At 40.6% G+C, this 21862-nt stretch overlaps 1 protein-coding gene across 2 annotated transcripts in view; it reads left to right on the forward strand.

The window, feature by feature from the left end:
- Positions 1 to 21862, forward strand: part of vta1 (vesicle (multivesicular body) trafficking 1) — a 195997-nt gene that overhangs the window by 119319 nt on the left and 54816 nt on the right. For both annotated transcript variants that reach the window (XM_041183007.1, XM_041183008.1), the window contains one exon: positions 19151 to 19262. In XM_041183007.1, coding sequence (XP_041038941.1) covers positions 19151 to 19262 — 112 coding nt within the window. The remainder of the gene's footprint in view (positions 1 to 19150; positions 19263 to 21862) is intronic.

The raw sequence follows: 21862 nt of genomic DNA on the forward strand, positions 1-21862 counted from the left end.
CTTATCAATGTCACCCATATCCGAGAACAAATAAAAGTCTAGCTTTTTACTAGAGCAATCCAAAACAATCCCATTGCCTTGTTCTTGCTTCTACCTATGCTGCAGTTAATTGTAGTTTTTTCTTAAAAACTGCAGTGGTCTCTGCCTGAACTACTACTTGTGGCAAAGCATTGCATGGTGCAACAACCCTCTACACAAAGACATTTCTCCTAACCTCACTCTCTTGTCACTGACTCCTCTACCAGGGGAAATGGTCTTTTCCCTGTTAACCTTAACAAAACATTTCATCATTTATAAAAGCACTCCTCAGCTGCTGTGCTCCAGTGAAAGTAGACCCAATCGTGGGGCTTTTATGCTATCCCTGGCATGGGATCCACTCTGTGCATCCTCTATGGCATTAATTTTCTTATTATGACCCTCTTCCCCATCTTTCCTGATTCTAACTACCTTCATTCAACTTTCAGGACATTGTGTTTGAACCCTTTGATTTCTGTTTATCCCCACACTTCAGTGTAATTACATGATGTATTTAAGCTCAGGTCTTGTTTTTACTCCCAAAATCTATTACCCCATACTTCTCAATGTTACAATACAGCTTCCACCTTTCTGCCTATGCTGCTAATCTGTCTACTCCTGTGGTCTTTTAAGGTCATTCTCCACATTTTGTGTTACATCTTGAACCTGAATTTTACTAACTAGCATCTTGTGAGATACATTATTGTGAATCCCTTTTTAAAAATCATGCATGCTACACCTTGTCTAGCTGATTGGTTACTTCTTTAAAATACTGTTATATTTATCAAGCATAAAATTTCTTTTACAATTCTGTACCAGCTGTCCTTGAGTGGCCAATGCAATGCTAAATGCATTTTGCTTTTATTGTTTACTTAACCACTAAAAATTAAGTTAAATTGATTCAAGGGTAGGGAGCTCTCTTTAATTGCCCATCGCCGGACTGGTAATTCTTAGAAGTCAAAAGTACATCATTGAAGAAGTGTTATGACACAGCTGTGGGTAAAGGCTGAGTTGTTTAAATCCCAGAGGGAAATTTGAACAACTGTCATAACCTATATTTTCAATTAGTATGTTTGAAATGCAGCTCTGAATTCAAGAATAAGACTTACCGAGCCTCAGAAGGTATTTTTATATAAAACTAAATTAAACATTTAAACATAAACACATGTCTACAAATTACTACCATAATAACTTTTAAACAAATCCCCAAATGAATCACTCCCAGGTAAATCTTCACCAAGGCAACAATAACCCATAGAATTTAAACAGACACCAGGCAAAGCACATTTGACCTTACAAATTCAAAATGAGGTTCCTTTCAATTTGTTTCCTTAGCAGACACACTTGTAGGCTTACAGGCTGGTTAGATCTTAAATGCCTCTGATTCACACAAACTCCTTTCTGTTTATACCTAGCTTCCCATTTGAATATAAATTTTCCATTGTATTACAAAGCTTTTTAATTTTACCTCTGACAATAATCCTTTCATTCCACCAATTTTATTAGTAATATAAACACATTGCTTGGCATCTCCCAGCTTGGTGCAAGATTTTACCCATTCTTTTCAATGGTTTATTCAACAAATGCAAATTGCACTTCACCTTTTAACTTCCTTACGCTTATTTAATTCACATCTCAAAACTTCTATACATCAAAGCACCCAGACTAGCTGGTTTCAATCCAGTTAAGACGCACACAAACACACACACACAGACACAGACACGGATCTTACTATAATTCCCAATTTAAAAACAATTCCCAATAACATTTTAGACAAAACCTCTTCATGACAGAAATCAAAACTGATATTTACACAACATGTATGCAGAAACTGCAGCCAGATCAATTTAAGATTAATTTGAGAGCCGATGCTGTGGAATGTTTTGGGGGAAGGCTGTTTTAGAAGTTATGTTCTCTGTCATTTTATGATTTTTTTTAAAAAAGGGATTGCGTTGAAATAGTAGACTGAGGGAAAAATATGTTGCCTCTTAAAGTATTTTTTAAGAGAAACCTAATTCACCCAAGGCTGACTACCTGTCAGATCTTCATGTGTTTTCATGCCCTGCACCTCCTTACCGTGAGCTCTCTTAATAGGATGTAATCTGGCCCAACACAAAGTGAAGGCAGCCCAGTAAACTGGACTCTAAAGAGGTGTAGGAATTAGCACACAGGTGTACATGAGCAGGGGTGTGCATTGGTGTGCCAATGTGCCACACCATGAACTGTTTGTATTCACCAAGGACACATGGGCACAACAAATTATAGACTCTGAGCATACTTCAGTCACCAAGTGGATGCTGTATGTTTTTGAAAAGCAAACCACATGCTAACCCTGACTACATCTCAGTACTTGCACCAAGATGAGTGATAATTTTACTGCTTGAGCAAGGGTATAGGTTTGCATATTGGACATGATGGACTATGTGGGCTTGGGTGAGTGAGCCTCAAAGAAATGTTTTATCAATCAGTAGTATCTTAGTAAAAATGCAAAAACCCAAATTCAGCAATTTACAATAAGAGTTGCCTTTCAGGCTGAGTTTCCTATCACTATTTCCTTCCCCAGTACTGAACTCCCATATTGACATAATCAGCACAATGGGTTACTTTGGGTTATTGCAGATAGTTCTGTTTCTTTTTTAGCATTTGATTACTAAACAGAAAATGAAAAGATAGAAAGTCTTGTACTTGTGCAGCACCCTCTCGGGATGTCCCAAAGTGGTTTATAATCAATAAGAGTAATTTTGAAGCACTGTTTTAATGTAAATGACCATATAATTGTTTTTAGTGATTGGTTCGGGGATAAATATTGCCTGAACAGGAGGACAATGACCTTGTTGTTCCTCAAAATTGTATCATGTCCACCTGAGAAAATGAATTCAGCCTAAATAATTGTCTTAAGGGATTGTGGAATCAGCCTTAATTTAGACTGTGTTGATATGTTTATTTTAAATCTGGACTTTAATTTTCCCATTCAGTAATTTTCTTCCCTGTTCACCTGGGAGTAGGAACCCAAACTGTGGTCCACATGCTGTGGGACCTCAATGCCCAAATTGCCATTCTTAATATGTAAGCCCCAACAGTGAAAGTTGGCAGAATGTTCAACAGCAGGACGATTCCTTGCCTTGCCCAGTGTGCATGCATAGGCATTAGAAATCACTGGCTCATACTGTTTACATTCTGCCTGGACTTGGAAATCAGTCAGCAGTTTGCAAGGGAGGTGGTGATGCAGTGGTATTGTCAATGGAATAGTAATCCGAGCACCCAGGATAATGCTCTGAAGACCTGGGTTCGATTGCCGCCATGGCAGATGGTGGAATTTGAGACCAACAAAATCTGGAATTAAAAGTCATGAAACCATTGTTGATTGTGGTAAAAACCTATCTGGTTCATTAATGTCCTTGAGGGAAGGAATTCCACCGTCCTTATCTGGTATGGCCTACATGGACTCCAGATTAAATGTCCTCTGAAGTGGCCTAGCAAGCTACTCAGTTTTATCACAATATGATTGAATTTTACATCCAGTTTGAAAGGGAGAAGAGTGGGTCTAAGACTAGTATCTTAAACTTAAATAAGGGCAACTAGGAATGAAAGCAGAACTAGCTGAAGTGAACTGGGAAACTAAGCTAGAGGATAGATCGATAGAGAAGTAGAGGCAGATATTTAAGGGATATTTCAGAGGTTTCAGAATAAGTCTATTCTATTATAAAGAAAAATTCGAAGGGGCAGACCCACCATCTGTGGCTAACTAAAGAAGTTAAGGAAAGCATCAAACTTAAGAAAAAAACATACAACTCCACAAAGATGAGTGGCAGGGCAGGTGATTGGTCAGAATATAAAGAACGGCAGGGAATGACTAAAAGGTTAACCATGAGAAAGAAATTAGAGTGTGAGAAGAAGCTAGCTACAAGTGTAAAAACCAATAGCAAGAATTCCTATAGGTATCTAAAAAGGAAAGGAGTAAGTAAAGCGAGTGTGTGTTGGTCCTCTAGAGAGACAGAGTGGAATTAAATGTAGATAATAAGGAAATGGTGGAAGAAATGAACAAATATTTTGCTTCTGTGTTCACTATAGAGATACAAAAAACATTCCAGTAACTGCTGTTAATCAGGAGGTGAACCGAAGAAAGGATCTTGGTGAAATTGAAATCACTAGGGAAATAGTACTGAGCAAATTGATGGAGCTGCAGGCTGGCAAGTCTCCGGGCCCCAATGGACTATATCCTAGTGTCTTAAAAGATGTGGCTAATGAGGTAGTGAGCTGGTGTTAATTTTCTAAAATTCGCTGCATTCTAGAAAGGTTCCATCTGACTGGAAAGTAGCAAATATAACCCCTCTATTCAAGAAGGGTGGGAGACAGGAAACTATAGGCCCGTTTAGCTTGATGTTTGTCGTGGGGAAGTTGTTAGAATCGATCATTAAGGAGGTTATTGCTGGACACTTAGAAGAGCTCAAGGCAACCGGGAAGAGCGAGCATGGTCTTGTGAAAGGAAAATCATGTTTAACTAATTTTTTGGAGTTTTTTGAAGGAGTAGCATGTGTGATGGATGAATTGAAGCCTGGTTGGATTTCCAGAAGGCATTTGATTAGGTGCCACATCAAAGGTTATTATAGAAAATAAAAGCTCATGGTATAGGGGGTAACATATTAGCATGGATAGAAGATTGGCTGGCTGGCGGACAGTATGCAGAAATGGGCCTTTTTCAGATTGGCAGGATGTGACAAGGGTCTGTGCTGGGGCCTCAACTTTTTACAATTCATATCAATGATTTAGATGAGGGGAGCGAAGGCATGGTAGCTAAATTTGCAGATGATACAAAGGTAGGTAGGAAAGTATGTTGTGAAGAGGACATGACTTTGCAGATGGATATAGATAGGTTCAGTGAGTGGACAAAGATCTGGCAAATTGAGTTTAATGTGGGGAAATGTGAAGTTTTTTTTGGCAGGAAGAACAAAAAAACAGAGAATTGTTTAAATGGAGAATGGCTGCATAATTCTGAGGTGCAGAGTCACAAAAAAGCACAGCAAGTAATTAAGAAGGCTAATGGAATGCTATCCTTTATTACAAGAGGGCTGGAGCATAAAAGTAAGGATGTTATGCTTCAGTGTTACAGGGCATTGGTGAGACCACACCTCAAATATTGTGTGCAGTTTTGATCTCCTTATTTAAGGAAGGATGTAAATGCATTGGATGTGGTTCAGAGGAGGTTTACTAGATTGATACCTGGAATGAGTGGGTTGTCTTATGAGGAAAGGTTGGACAGACTGGGCTTGTTTCCAATGGTGTTTAGAAAAGTGAGGGGTTTGATTTGAGTATCCAAGATCCTGAACAGCTTTGACAAGGTGGACTTCGAAAGGATGTTTCCTCTTGCGAGTGAGCCCAGAACTAGGGGGCACTGTTTTAAAATTAGGGATCGCCCTTTTAGGACAGAGATGAGAAGAAATTTGAGGGTTGTGCAACTTTGGAGCACTGTCTCAGAAGATGGCGGAAGCAAGGTTATTGAATATTTTTAAGGCAAAGGTAGATAGATTCTTTTTAGGCAAGGGAATCAAAGGTTATCAGGGTAGATGGGAATGTGGAAATTGGAACACAAGAAGATCAGCCATGATCTTATTGAATGGCAGAGCAGGCTTGAGGGGCCGAATGGTCTACTCCTGTTCCTATTTTTCATGTTCTTATCAAACCACTACGAAGTCTATAAGAAGTGGAACTGGACTGACCACTCAGCATCAACTTAGGCACCAAAAACAACAATGGCAAACTCAGTCCTGTTGACCCTGCAAGGCCTTCCTTGCTAACATCTCGGGGCTAGCGCCAAAATCTGGAGAGCTGTCCCGCAGACTAGTCAAGCAACACCTGACATAGTCATACTCATGGATTCGTACCTTACAGATCATGTCCCAGACCCTGCCATTACTATCCCTGGGCATGTCCTGCCCCACCGGCAGGACAGACCCAGCAGAGGTGGCAGCACAGTGGTATACAGTCAGGAGGAATTACACTGGGAATCCTCAATCTCGTCTCTGGCCCCATGAAGACTCATGGCATCAGGTCAAACATGGGCAAGGAAACCTGCTGATTACCATGTACCATCCCCCCTCAGCTGATGAATCAGTACTTCTCCATGTTGAACACCACTTGGAGAAAGCACTGAAGGTGGCAAGGGCACAGAATGTACTTTGGGGGAAGTCTTCATTGTCCATCACCAAGAGTGGCTCGGTAGCACCGCTATTGACCGAGACCTAAAGGGCAGAGCTGCTAGACTGAGTCTGCAGCAGTTGGTGAGGGAACCAACAAGAGGGAAAACATACTTCATCCTCACCAACCTGCCTGCCACAGATGCATTCGTCCATGACAGTACCAGTTGGAGTGACCACCGTACAGTCCTTATGGAGACCAAGTCCCATCTTCACAATGAGGCTTCCCTCCATCGTGCTTTGTGGCACTACAACCGTGCTAAATGGGATAGCTTTTGAACAAATCTAGCAATTCCAGACCGGGCATCCATGAGGCGCTGTCAGCAATCAGCAGCAGAATTGCTCTCAGACACAATCTATAACCTCATGGCATATCCCCCACTCTACCATTACAACCAAGCCAGGGAATCAATTCTGTTCCTATGAAGAGTGCAGGGGAGCATGCCAGGAGCAGCACCAGGCAACCTAATGAAGCTATCACACAGGACTACTGGTGTGTCAAGCAGCATGCAATAGACAGAGCTAAGCAATTCCACAACCAATGGATCAGATTTAAGCTCTGCAGCCCTGCTGCATCCGGTCATGAATGGTAATGGATAATTAAACAACTCACTGGAGGAGGAGGCTCCACAAATATCCCCATCCTCAATGATGGTGGTGCCCGGCACATCAGTGTAAAAGATAAGGCTGAAGCATTTGCAGCAGTCTTCAGCCAGAAGTCACGAGAGGATGATCCACCTCGGCCTCCTCCAGGGGCCCCAGCATCACGGATGCCAATCTTCAGGCAATTTGGTTCACTCCATTTGATATCAAGAACCAGCTGAAGGCACTGGATACTGCAAAGGCTATTGACCCTGACAATGTACCGGCAATCATACTGAAGACTTGTGCGCCAGAACTTGCTGCACCCCTGGCCAAGTTGTTCCAGTGCAGCTACTACACAGAAATCTATCCGGCAATGTGGAAATTTGTCCAGGTATGCCCTGCAAACAAAAAGAAGGACAAATCCAACCTGGCCTATCAGCCTACTCTCGATCATCAGTAAAGTGATGGAAGGAGTCATCGACAGTGCTATCAAGTGGCACTTGCTTACAAATAACCTGCTCACTGACGCTCAGTTTGGTTTCTGTCAGGATCACTCAGCTCTTGACCTCATGACAGCCTTGGTTCAAACATGGACAAAAGAGCTGAACTCCAAAGGTGAGGTGAGAGTGACTGCCTTTGACCAAGTGTGTCACCAAGGATCCCTAGCGAAACTGGAGTCAATGGGAATCGGGGGGAAAGCGCTCTGCTGGTTGGAGTCATACCTAGCACAAAGGAAGATGGTTGTGGTTGTTGGAGGTCAATCTCAGTTCCAGGACATCACTGCAGGAGTTCCTCAGGATACTGTCCTTGGCCTAACCATCTTCAGCTGTTTCATCAATGGCCTTCCTTCCATCATAAGGTCAGACGTGGTGACGTTCACTGATGATTGCACAATATTCAGCTCCATTCGTGATTCCTCAGATACTGAAGTTGTCTAAATGCAACAAGACGAGGACAATATTCAGCTCACAAGTTGCAAGTAACATTCGTGCCACATAAGTGCCAGGCAACAGCTATCTCCAGCAAGTGAGAATCTAACCATCGCCCCTTGATATTCAATGGTATTACCATTGTTGAAACCCCCACTATCAACATCTTGGGGGTTACCATTAACCGGAAGCTAAACTGGACTAGCGATATAAATACTGTAGCTGCAAGAGGTCAGAGGCTGGGAATCCTAGGGTGAGTAACACCACCTGAGTCCCCAAAAAATGTCCACCATCAATAAGGCGCTAGTCAAGAGTGTGGTGGAATACTCTCCCCTTGCCTAATGAATGCAGCTCCAACAACAACTCAAGAAGCTTGACACTGTCCAGAGCAAAGCAGCCCCCCTTGATTGGCACCTCATCCACAAACATTCACTCCCTCCACAACCCAATGCATAGTAGCAGCAGTGTGTGCCGTCTACAAGATGCAGTGCAGGAACTCACCAAGCCTCCTGAGACAGCACTTTCCAAACCCATGACCACTACCATCTAGAAAGACAAGGGCATCTGATGCATGGGAACACCAACACCTGGAAGATCCCTTCCAAGTCACTCACCATCCTGACTTGGAAATATGTCACCATTCCATCACTGTCTCTGGGTCCAAATCCCAGAACTCCCTCCCTTACAGCACTGTGGGAGTACCTACACCATATAGACTGCAACGGTTCAAGAAGGCAGCTCTCTCTTGTGGGTCTCGCATCATAAAAGGCACTATATAAATGTAAGTTTGTTCTTTCGTTGAAAGAGAGAACAAACTTGAGGGGCTGGATGACTTACTCCTGTTCCTAAATTTAATCATTTAAAGTGAGTTAGGATGTTACATTACAGTAAAAGCACTATATGAGTGCAAGTTTTTGTTTTGTGCATAATATATGCCTGAATGCAACGCAGTGCAGCAAAGAGCCTGTTTTATGCTGGTAGTGAAGTCTTTTCTGTTTCTGTTCTCTGTAGCATTGATCTTTTAGTTCTGTTAAGAAAGTATCTGAGGCAAGGTCTGTTAACCAGACTCACTGTGCAAAGTTAGTCGTGACAATGGGCCTTCAGATTATTAAGTGACTACTCTGCCCTTTAGCAAATATGTTTGTGATTGACATTTGGAAATGAGGTTAACCATGTAAGTAGAACTTTCAACACAATGTTGTTCAGCCTGATCAGTCATTTGGCACTGTGCACCTTCAGAGACGCACACCTCTAAATCCATTTTAACTGACAGAAACATTCAACATGTTGTAAAATGAATCCTAATACCTTGTTTGATATTACACTCTTGTTTTTTTTTAATGGATAACTGTTTAAAAACAAATTTTTAGCTTCTTTGCATTTGATGTGATACAGAGCATGGGTTTGGACGCTTTAGTGTATTGGAGCTTCTATGTCGTAAAGTAAAACTTCCATTTGTAGAGAACCTTTCATAACCACAGGACATCACAAAACACTTCACAGCCAATGTGCATTTTTTGAAATGTAGTCACTGCTGCAGCGTAAGATGGGCAGTGGCCTGTTTGCACACAACAGGATTCCACAAGCAGCAATGTGATAATCACCTTGATTCCTTTTAATATGGTGATGAGTTAAATTTTGGCCAGAACTCCAGGGAGAACCCCTGCTCCTTTTCGAAAATAGTGCAATAGGATATTTTCTATCCATCTGAGAGGATGGGCAGGATTACAGCTTAACATTTCATCCGAAAGACTGATGCAGCACACCTCTCAATACTGCGCAGGAGTGTCAGCCTAAATTTTATACTCAATTCTTTGGAGTGGGTCATGAACCAACAACCTTCTGACTCAGAATTGAGATCGGCTAACAACTGACCCACAGCTAATATTTCTTTCCCCATAGAGTGCCAGAATATGAGTTTGTGCCTACAATTCCCCAGATGGTGTTTTATAGTTTCAGAAGTTGGGTCGCAGATCAGCCATAGTCTCATTGAATGGCCACCAGGCTTGAGGTGGTAAATGGTGTACCGTTGTTCCACTTTTCCTAAGCCATGTTGCGATGAGCTACCCTGGAGGAATTTCTCAACTTGTAGAGACAGTGGGCAGTAGCATTGCTGGAGGGCTGGGAATGAGTCACCGAGCAGTAGCCTCAGTCATCTGATCAAAATCTTAAATTTTAAATAAGGCAACACCTTGACACTGACTCCCCAGCTGAAGTGAGAAGTCTTCCCCTACCAACCCTATCCAAACCTTTTCCAATTTTAGACTGAGCCAGCAGTTTGAGACGATGCCAGAAGAAGATGAAAAATAAAGCTGCTTGCAACTAAAATAAGTGCCAATTTTTTTTAAAAATTGCCACAGATAAAGCATTGTTAAATATTATAACAGCTTTGAATTAATAACGTTTAAAACCATATCCTTTCCTGTTTCAAGGTAAAAATGGAAAGAAATGTTTTTCCATTACATTGTGCAAGCATTTGGGCAGAGAAGGTTCCTTGCAGCTGTATCCACGAAATTGTTGAACATTACGTAATGTTGAGGCTCCTGCTTTTACCAGTATAAACTCACACTGCCTGCTGTCTATGAGCAGCTGTGACATAAAGTGCCCTCCTGAACACGGCAGCTCGGAAAAAGTGAAGCAACCAAACAAAACATTGCGTGTTTAATGTTATAAGGAGTTAAGCTAAAGTAAATGAAGCGGTGAAATTGATCAGCTCTATGGTTCGGGTTGTTCGTGCGCAGATATGTCTTCATGGGGTGAAGGATGGAGCATTTCATGAAAAGCTCCTGAAGTGCCCCATCATTCACCCGTGGACGCACGCTCAGTTCAGATGTCTTGCTGAGGCACTTCAAAAGAGACACTATTGCAACATTGGGGTGTTTAAAGTAGGTATAGCCTATCGAATTGCACACCGGGGGAAAATGAGCTGAAAGTCTAACATTACTCACTGGGTAAGATTTATACTGCACTATGAACATTTGGGATTTGTTTATTTTAACTTGAACACGTTTTTTTTTAATATTGTAGGACCACACTCTGTGTAATTGGTTTATTGAAAGCCCAGTTAAGTGTCTTTCAACACATTTCACTAAATGAAAAGGTTTCTTTCTTGCCTGTATGTAATTGCTTTTTGAAGAAAAATTGATTTTTATTTGATGCTTCATTTTCACAAGGGAAAAACTGAGCCAGATGTGTCGGTTACAATTTAATGAAATATACAAGCCCTATGATAAAGGAACCCAAGCTCCTGTATCAGTATGTTCCTGTAATGCTTCTGATCCACACAGCAAGCGCTTGTCAAGAAGTATATTGACACCATAGTAATAGCTGCCACAAGATGCCATCAGCATTTCTAGCCTTGTGTAATTGTGAGTTTATTAAAGATGTTGATTGATAGTTCATGCTGAAAGATTTTTATTACACTCAATAAGTGCTATTTCTGCCAGGTTTCTTTGCAATTTTATAAAGAAATCTGGAGGGACAACAGTGCCTAGCCATGTATCTCAACTATCTCAAAGTCCTTCACCTCGAATGAGTTCCATTCACTGCAGTGAGTGCCAACCTTCCAGCTCAGAGGTGAGAGTGCTACCCCTGAACCAAGGTTGGGAACTGTTGCTGGTTTGGCAATGCCTACCTAAGGTCATCGAAGCAAGTGTGGAGAGTTTCCATTTTGCATCTCATCCAAATGACAGCATTTTTAACACCGCCACATTTGGTGGTGTCCACTTGGATTCCGTGCTCCCTCCTGGATTAAGGCTCAATGTTCAAAATATTCTTTCTCTAACTAGATCAATAATTTCAGATTGTGTTTCCGTTTTATGAAAGGGTTTCTGACAAAATCAGTTTTTAAAAGAAAAGTTTAAAAAGTCCATGCTTCTTAAGTAACTAACAAAGATACCAGAAACAAGATGTCCGAGCCTTGCGAGTGGTGAGCTTGAAGACAGAGGAATTGGTGAGGAATAGTGCAACTAGATTTGGAAGCATGTTGATGTTTTGAACTAGGCCGTAATGTGGCAAATGCAATTTAATGTAGCTGGGTGCCCAGTGTATTCAAGTTTATTCATTTTTTAAAATCCTTTGCAAGGTATTGAGCAGGATGTATGCTTTACCAAGTCAGATTGACATTTGTGAGCCTTTGTATAAATTTAGTGGAGATAAGAAGCTATTATAGAAACTTTGTATTGCATTTGTACTGAGGCTCGAGGCTATCCAGACTCCCTGATTCATGACTTTTCTTGGAGTTCTTCAGTGAGTAATCTGTTCTGCACTTGTAATCCTATTGAGGATTTTTTTTTCTGATTCAGTGTTGTTTACCACTAACTCATTGTGTTACAATTTTAGAACAAACCAATTTGTTTTGCTGAAACTGGCATCTGGAGCAAAAGAGCACTTGTTGAACCACAGTGTCGATCTCATTTATTTCAACCACATGTCCCTATAAAGAAATGTGGGTAATTAACCCAACTGAATCACCACCTAATTTAGCTAATTATTAGCCTATATAGGTCTTGGAAAACTGTCACACTACTAAGTACTTTGTTTTGCTTGCAGTTGAAGATTTCCCATATGGTTCATTTTAACCTGTAAATGCTGTTTCACTTATTCATTTCTGAACTTGCTGTTAATTCTCAGCACTGTGACTACATAAAATTTCATTCTGTTTTTATCCCTTGATTCAAAAGTAACTGGGCTGGTGGGATAAAACCCTTCTCTGTCTGCTGGCTGTAAAGGCCCAATGTGAAATGAATTGGGCAGTCTGTCAGTTTCTAATGGCCTCATGTCTACAGCACAAAACTGTCCTGGCAGTTTAAACTCAGTGTGGAAAAATGACTGGAAGCTATCATCTGAGACAGAGTGATTGAGCATTTGGGCATTATCGATTGATCAAAGAGAGTCATTGTGGATTTGCGAAGTTATGTCTGATTAGTTTAGTTGAATATTTTGAGATGATCACGGACATAGTGAATATGGTAGTTTCTGTGGGTGTTGTCTCTCAAGACTTCCAAAAATACTTGTTAAGTTTCCAGATAAGAAATTATTCTCAATAAAATGACAATGCACTGCATTGGAGTTAACCTTGTGGGGAAGTGGAAGATAAAGAGCAGGCCTAAAGCGTTCATCCTCTGATGAATGGGATGTGATAAGTGATGTTCCCTGGGGATCTGTACTGGGGCGTCAGCTCTTCACCATATATGTTAATGACTTGGATGAAGGATAGCGAGTTGTATATCCAAGTCTGCATATGACACTAAGGCACAGCAAGTTGTGTGATTGGGCAGAGAGAATTACGAAGGGATACAGACAGATTAAGTGAGTGAGTAAAATTATAGCAAATGGTATTTCAATATAGAAAAGTGTGATGTCATCCACTTTGAATCTGAGAAAGTCAAATGAGAACATTTTCTTACTGGTAAGAGACTCAGCTGTAGAGGAATAAAGGGATTTGGGTGTTCATGTGCACAAATCACTAAAAGCTAGTAAAAAAAGTCATCAGGCTAATAAATGTCTCAAGGAGATTAAAGTTCAAAAGTAAGGAAGTGATGATTCGGTTGTGTACAGCCTTTGTCATATCCTATCTGTGATACTGCATTCAGTTTTATCTGACCTCAGGAAATATATATTGCCTTTGAAAAGGAACAGTGCAGATTCATTAGAATTGTACCAGTGCTTCAGAGAGTTAAGTTATGAAGATGGGTTGCATAAACTTGTCTAGTATTACCTTGAGTTTAGAAGGTTGAGGTGTGATCGACTCAAGATATTTAAAATAGTTAAGGATGCAATAGGGTCGACACAGAGAACCTATATTGCCTGGTTTGGGAATCTAGAACAAAAGGTTAATAAAATTAGAGATTGTTATTAGAAGTGAAATCAGGAAGCACTTTCTCACACTGACAATTGCTTTTGTAGTAATGTTGGTTGAGGGATAAATGGTGACCACGATATTGGCCTGTTCTCTATTGCCTAGTGTCACGGGATCGTTAATTTCCAGGTGAATTGCCATTTCATCTGAAAGGTGGCAGTACTCCCTCTGTAGTAAACTGAAATGTCAACTCAAATTATGTGCTCAAGCATCAGGAATGGGGTTTCAACTCTCAATCTTCTTACTTCGAGACAAGAGTGACCCAGCATCTTTTGGCTGAGATGTTAAACCGAGGTTCCGCCTGCACTTGTAGTTGAATGTAAAAGATCCTATGGGTATTTCGAAGAAGAGCAGGAAAGTTATCCCTGGCACCCTGGTCAATGTTAATTTGACATTATAAAAACAGATCATCGGGCCATTATCAGATTTTTGTTAACTGGAGCTTGCTGTGGTCCCTACATTACAACAGTGACTACACTAGGAAATACTTCAATGGCTGTAAAATGCTATGGAGCATTCTGAAGTCATGAAAGGTGCTGTGTAAATGCAAGTCTTTATGTTGTGCTTTAATGGGTAAATGTGTGAGGTTTTCAGAAAACACCCTCCCCATTCAGTTAGCCCTGAGACTTCCTGACCACCCATGAGATGCATGTAGCAAAAGTATTATTCTAGTATGTAAGGCTACTAAGCTGAACATGTTGATGTATATATTTGCATATACCTACTGAGTAAAAAACACTCTCATTTAACCAAATCTTGGACAACCAGTGGATCATGATACTTACAAGGTATGAGAGTTTGAATAGCTCATCTCTGTCAGATTAATCTTCTTTAATTCCCTAGCATTTCAATTGTATGTAGCAAACTGATTATTTGGATAATGGAGGTAGGTGTTCCTACTTCAAGTATCTTACTTAGGCATTTTTAGAAAGGCAGTGTTGGCAAATAATCTGGATGTAGCTTATTGTTTCCTGGGTTATTTCTCCTTGCACTGAAACCTCCATCACGAGTGGTGAAGACATGAGTAACAAAGAACCACATTGTGTTAAATAAAAACAAAAGGACTACACTATACTTTATCTCAGAATCAAATCCTTTCATTGTAACATTTACCAGTTGCTTGGCTCAAAGCAAGTAATATCCACACTATTTAGGATAAACACTACTGGGGTAGAGCAAAAAGGAACAAATGTAACCATTGGTAGGTATGGATGAATGACTGATTTCTGCTGTGACCATGAGTGGGACATCAAGAGAATAGTAGATATGGTTTCTTGCATTTAGGCAGAGGCACTTGTAAAGACTTCTCTGTCTTGTCTTGTTAAAGCCCATGTACAATAAGTTCCTTTTCACTACTTCATAAAGTGAGGGACTTTCTGTGCTTAAAAAGGCAGACTATTAAGATTTTGCATCCAAGGTAGTTAGAATTTAGATTTGAACAGAGTCAATCTGCCTTAATTCATTTTGCTTTGGCTTAGCTCATTTATGAACATTCTTGCCAAGAAGACAGAAAGCTGTGGGTTCAAACTCCACTCCACGAATTGAGCACCCGGTTTTTGGCTGATACTGCAGTGAGGATGTTCTGTCTTGTCAGAGGTGTTGTGCTTAAGCTAAGACTTTAAACTGATGCTCATGTACTTCTTTCAGTTGTTGAGATAGTTGTTAACGGTCCCATGACATTATTGGAAGAACACTAAGGACAGAATTAAAAGCTGCCAGTCACCATCACCATCACCCCTCCACCCCAGACAAAGGAGAAAACACAGTGACTCTAAGCCCTCATGTCTCTCATGAACTCTCTATACACATCCTGCTGATACCTAAAATATGCTTTCTGCCTCGACTGCAAAGGATTATTGGAAAGTTACCATTATGGAATGACTTTAGTATTTCTGAAGGGAACCCAATATTTTATTTTTGCCAGCCGTTGAAGTTAATTTAGAGAGCACTGTACTCATAAAACTCATTGAGCAGTCTACTTGCCAGCAATCATCATAACATTGTGTTATTTATTTTTGGCCCCACTGCCAAAAATTGTGTTTTTCTCCATTCTTGGGGTGTGGGCGCTGCAGTCAATGCAGCCTTTTATTGCCCATCCCTTGTTTCCCTTGAGAAGTTGGTGGGGGAGCTGCCATGTTGAATTGCTGCAGTCCATGTGGTATAGGTACTCCCAGTATGCTGTTAAATAGAGAGTTCCAGGACCTTGACTCAGTGATGATGAAGAAACAGTGATATATGCCCAAGTAAGGACAATGTGCTGTTTCCATGCACCTAGTCTTCTAGGTGGTGAGGTTTGTGTGTGTGGGAGATGCTGCCAAAGAAGCCTTTGCCTATCATTGCTGCATAAATCTATAATTCTACCAAAGAAGGAGACCATTCAACTCATTATGCCTGTGTCATGTCTACTCTTGCCCTTAGCTCCAAACATGATTTATTAAATAAATCATTCATGTTGCCTATTTAGCATTAACTGTAGCTAAGACTGTAGGATTATACTTGAATGTAACATGTCAAATGTCTTATGGTAAGAGCAACTTTAAAATATTAGTTTGACTATCAAGGCAGAAATTATCATATGCAGATAGTAAGCACTTTGGATTTGGAGAACTGCAAATGTGATCACTTTTTGGGACAGTGTTGTGATTGGAGTGCAATAGTTGGTCAACTAAGATCACGCATAAAATCTGCTGACTAGGGATATGCAGTTCCACTACCACAGTAACTCTATTAGATTATACCACCATGTGACGATGATGTGGCTAACGCAATACAAACTCAGGTACATAGCTGAGAAAATATGCATAAACGCATTAGCAAGAGTAGCATTCTTCAAGCAATTTTCTTGTTCCATTTTTGTCAATTTAAAGGATTTGCAAAAGGCACATACAATGAGATGGAGCAGGAAGTGTGAAACAGCACTGTGCATGTAGCCCAACAGAAGAAACCATTCATATCTTTGGAACGTTCTAAGCTAACATTTGAAGCACTTGAACTGTACACAGTGGAACGCATTTAGTCCCTTTGGGTGACAGCTCAGATGTTGAAATCTGTGCCATCAGCGTGTCACCCAGGAGATTTCCTTAAGTAGGAACATAAAGTTCAGAGCAAGAAATTGGCATTCTGCCATCAACCCTCCTTCATCGGATATCAATGCATGATTCATCTGCAATGGGTTCCCACTTAACGCTGCCACTGATCCTCAACCTTAATCAGGATCAAGTTAATTCTCCCTCTGAAAAGAATTGCAAGCTACTGATATCTCTGTAACTCTCATTTGGAAGGGAGAAGCTTGTGTCTTGTGTCACTTTCCAAGGGTGAAACTGAAGAGTATGCAGATATTCAAATTCTCGTTCTGATTTCCTTGCAACTCAGCAAAGTTTTTATTGATTTAACATTTCTAATGAGGTTACTTCTGATGAGATACAATTGACATCAGTTTAAGATACACTGTTGTTCACTGCACTGCATCCAAGGCAACAAAGCCCCTTAAATGAAGTTAAGCAAAGGAGAATGAAAACTGTGTGTCATAAGCAGTAGCAATTCCTGAACAATACTGAATTTTAGTCTTAGCTACTCTGTTATGAGTAGCTTGTTCATACAGTTGATATCAGTTGAGCAGTTCATTGTCAAAGTTAAACATAGCATAGCAGAAATTAGGTTAAGTGCATGGTTCTTACACGGCAAAAGATCTTAAAACTATTTTTACACTTAAAGCCATTTTATTACTAACTAAACCAGGGAACATACTTTACATTGAAAGTAATTTGCTATCATCGTCTTTTAAACAGTTGGCCCGGATTGTGTAGTTAAAAATAATGGTGAGGCGATTAGCGCTCGGTTGTTAAAGAATAAGTCAGTTAAACACGGACTTCAGGAAGTGGATGTCCAAAGTGCCCTGTTTCTCCAGAAACAGAAATGCTTGAACGACATCACACCAAATGAATTTCAAATTACTGCAAATTCCAGTATAAAAGCCCACAAAGTCTGTGGGTAAGTGAAAGTGTAATGAATATCTTGCTAGCACTATTTGTTTGCTGGAATTTAGGCCAATTATGTATTTTGAAAGGAGAGACAGGAAGTGGAGAGAAATTCAGGCTGCTGTTTAGGGTCATACTGACGTTGTATTTCTTGAAAAGATCAGGCAAGCTCTTCTCCAGGTGTTGAACTCATTGATTAACATTATTAGATTCCCTTTGATTAGGTGAATAATCTGGTCAATTTATCAATAATAGATGCTAGTCTGTTATGTAAACATAGATTCCTATGCTGCGATAGTCTGTTTGAGTTCTCCAGGTTAACTGACCTGATCTAAATCTGCTATGTCAGGCAGTTTTTATGCTTGTTTTCCAATGTTACACTTGTCTATTTCCATTGGAGTTCTTAATTTGCCTCTCTTCATCCCAAAACTGCATTCTCTTCCCACTCTTCCACCCCTCTATCTGGTCACCATCTTGGGTTGAATCAAACTGTTTGCAATCTTGATGTCCAATCTGACATCAATCTGAGCTTCTGAACTCGTATTCTCCCACATAAAGACTGCTTACTTTAGCTACTGTATCATCGCCTGCCTCCACACCTATTTAGTCCAAACTTCTGCTGGAACCCCTGCTCCATGTCTCTGTTGTTGCCAGAATTGACTACTCTGATGTTCTCCTCATTGGCCTCCCATCCTCCGCCATTCATGCATCCCAGCTTGTCTAAAGCTCTCTTGCCTGTGACCTATCTGCACTGGGCGGTGCTCACACATCACCCAAGTGATGCCACGTCATGCGCTCAATGGCGTATGACAAAAATATTGAGAAAAATTGGCATTGATGAAACAATCATTATTTCTATTTTAGAACAGGAGCTTTGGTTTTACCTCAAGCAAAGCATGAGACAGAGTAGCAGCACATATAATCTCACCATTAGTTGAGTCTGAAAGACTGCTGGATGCAGTGGTCAGAATAGATTACTTTTTCCAAACTAGCGCAAAATTATTTTAGACTCATAAAGTAATTCAAAATCTCAAATTTTGACTGCCACTCCAGTAAAGTGCCTTATGTTAAAGTCAATATATAACTGCAAGTTACCTCTAGAAAATTAAATTCATCAGTTCTTTTCCTGCCTGAATCCAGTGTTGGAGTTTCTCAAACAGTCCATGCAAATCTTATTACTCAGTATTGCCATTTGAGGTAAACAGTTGCAAGTGGATTTCTTGCGAGTACAGACATTAAAACAAGCACTGAACTTGTTTCTTTTTGATGGAGTGGTAAGTAGCTCATGAAGTATCTAAGCCATCAAGTAATTGCCTGCAGCAGAGTTAATTCTGGCCTGTCAATGCATGAGGAATATCATGTCACAAGTATTTAGCCTGAAGACTTTACAGAAGTAACTGGTGGTGGTAAAGATCGCTTTCACAGTTGTGGGAGCAGCATAAATGGACGTATTTACGAAGCAGCTGTTAATAACGAGTCCTAATAGTGTTCCTTTAAGGGATTGATTTTAATTTTAATCCAGTCCATTACATTTTCCCGAATAGCTCTACGATGTGAATGATTTTATCATTGTTTTTCCCTCTATGCTAGAACATTCAACACAGGAAATATGCCAAGTGGAAGGCAGCCTATATCCACAACTGCTTGAAAAATGGCGAAACCCCCCAGTCTGGACCTATGGGGATGGAAGACGAATTACTAGGTAAGAATTAACTTTGGGTACTTCAGTATAAATGAGGCCTAATGACGGCCATCCAGAACGTAACTGGTGTCGTATGCAAATATAGGAATTGCCCCTCCTGTTCAAAATAGATTTAAAAGAAAGCGAATTGGGCCAGTGTTGCAGCTCAGTTCAGCAGCTCAGACTGCTGCTGAATGTAGCTGCTTGGCTTTCAGGAGGCCCTAGATTGTATACATTGAGAACTCATAGCTGTGAAATAAAGTGGCTGTCGCCCACATGGTGAGCTTCCAAGGTTAAGTGGTGTCTCTGAGGAAGATGCCGAATAGGGGCGATCGCCTCATAGCAAGAGACAATCTTGGAGGCTTACTTTCTGGCTTCCTGTACATTATAGCAGAAGACATTCTCTTCATGTGTGGCTTCATGCTTCTAAAATCATTGGGGATGAAAAGACAGGAAATAGCTAAATAAGGTAAGGAGTGTAAACAAGAAATTAAAGAGCTTTCTCTAGCATTTTTCATAGCTCATAATGAATATGTAGATGATTCACAGGTTACGGTGATGTTAGATTTTCTCAGGTTTTTTTTGTAAAAACAGCATTTTGTCTCTGCAAGAAATGCAACATGTGGTCTCCATTTTCAGTCAGAATTGATGCCCCTTTACGAGCTTGCAAGTTAATGGTGTCTGGAATTGAAAATGATGAAACAGAAATTGCTGGAAAACACTCCGGTTCAGGCAGCATCTATGGAGAGAGATAAGAGTTAATGTTTCAGGTGAATGACCATATGAATATAGGAATTAGGACCAGGATAGGCTACTCAGTCCCTTGAGCCTGTTCCACCATTCAATAAGATCATGACTGATCTGATTGTAACCTCAATTCCACATTTCCCGCCTCCCTCCCCGGTAACCTTTCGCCCCCTTGTTAGTCAAGAATCTATCTAGCTCTACCTTTAAAAATATTCAAGGACCCTGCTTCCACTGCCTTTTGAGTTAGAGAGTTCCAAAGACTCTCAACCCTCTGAGAAAAAAAATTTCTCTTTCATCTCTGTCTTAAATGAGTGACCCCTTATTTTTAAACAGTGACCCCCTAGTTCTAGATTCTCCCACAAGAGGAAACATCCTCTCCACATTCACCCTGTCAAGACCCCTCAGGATCTTATATGTTCCAATCAAGTTGCCTCTTACTCTTCTAAACTCCAGTGGATACAAGCCTAACCTGTCCAACCTTTCCTCACAGGACAACCCACCCATTCTCTGAACTGTTAACGCATTTACATCCTTCCTCAAATAAGGAGATCAATACGGAACACAGTACTCCAGATGTGGCCTCACCAGTGTCCTGTACAACTGAAGCATAACCTCCCTACTTTTGTGTTCAGTTCCCCTCACAATAAATGATAACATTCTATTAGCTTTCCTAATTACTTGCTGTACCTGCTTACTAGCCTTTTATGATTCACGCACTAGGACACCAAGATCCCTCTGCATCTCAGCTGTGCAATCTCTCACCATTTAGATAATATGCTTCTGTTTTATTCCTCCTGCGAAAATGGACAATTTCACATTTTCCCAAATTGTACTCCATTTGCCAGATCTTTGCCCACTCACTTAACCTATCTACGCCACTTTGTAGCCCCCTTACGTTCTTTTCACTACTTAATTTCCTACTAACCTTCATCATTAGCAAATTTAGCAACCATACCTTCAGTCCCTTCATCCAAGTCATTTGTATAAATTGTTTAGAGTTACGGCCTCAGCACTGATCCCTGTGGCACACCACTCATTACTTCCTGCCAACCAGAAAAAGACCCATTTATGTTTCTGTTTCCTGTTAGCTAGCCAATCTTCTGTCCATGCCAATATATTACTCCCTACATCGTGAGCTTTTATTTTCTGCAATAACCTTTGATATGGCATCTTATCGAATGCCTTCTGGAAACCTAAGTACAGTACATCCACCGGTTCCCCTTTATCCCACACCACATGTGACTCCTTCAAAGAGCTCCAATAAATTAGTTAAATATGATTTCTCTTTCACAAACCCATGTTGATCCTATGTGATTGCTTTGAATGCCTCTAAGTCCCTCGCTATAGCTTCTTTCATAATAGCTTCTAACAGTTTCCCAATGACAGATGTTAAACTCACTGGCCCGTAGTTTCCTGCTTTCTGCTTCCATCTGTTTTGGAATAAGGGAGTTACATTTCCAATCTAATGGAACCTTCCCCGAATCTAGGGGATTTTGGAAAATTAAAACCAACACATCAACTACCTCACAAGCCACTTCTTTTAAAACCTGAGGATGAAGTCCGCTAAGACCCAGGGAATTGTCAGCCCGTAGCTGCAACAATTTGCTCAATACCACTTCCCTTGTGATTGTAATTTTCCTGAGTTCCTCCTTTGCTTCCATTTCCTGATTTACAGCTATTGCTGGGGTGTTACTTGTATACTCTATAGTGAAGACCAATGCAAAATACCTGTTCAATTCATCTGCCATTTCTATTGCTGGGGTGTTACTTGTATCCTCTATAGTGAAGACCAATGCAAAATACCTGTTCAATTAATCTGCCATTTCTATTGCTGGGGTGTTACTTGTATCCTCTATAGTGAAGACCAATGCAAA

The sequence above is a fragment of the Carcharodon carcharias genome, chromosome 2 (genome assembly GCF_017639515.1).
Source record: "Carcharodon carcharias isolate sCarCar2 chromosome 2, sCarCar2.pri, whole genome shotgun sequence".
NCBI classification, from domain to species: domain Eukaryota; kingdom Metazoa; phylum Chordata; class Chondrichthyes; order Lamniformes; family Lamnidae; genus Carcharodon; species Carcharodon carcharias.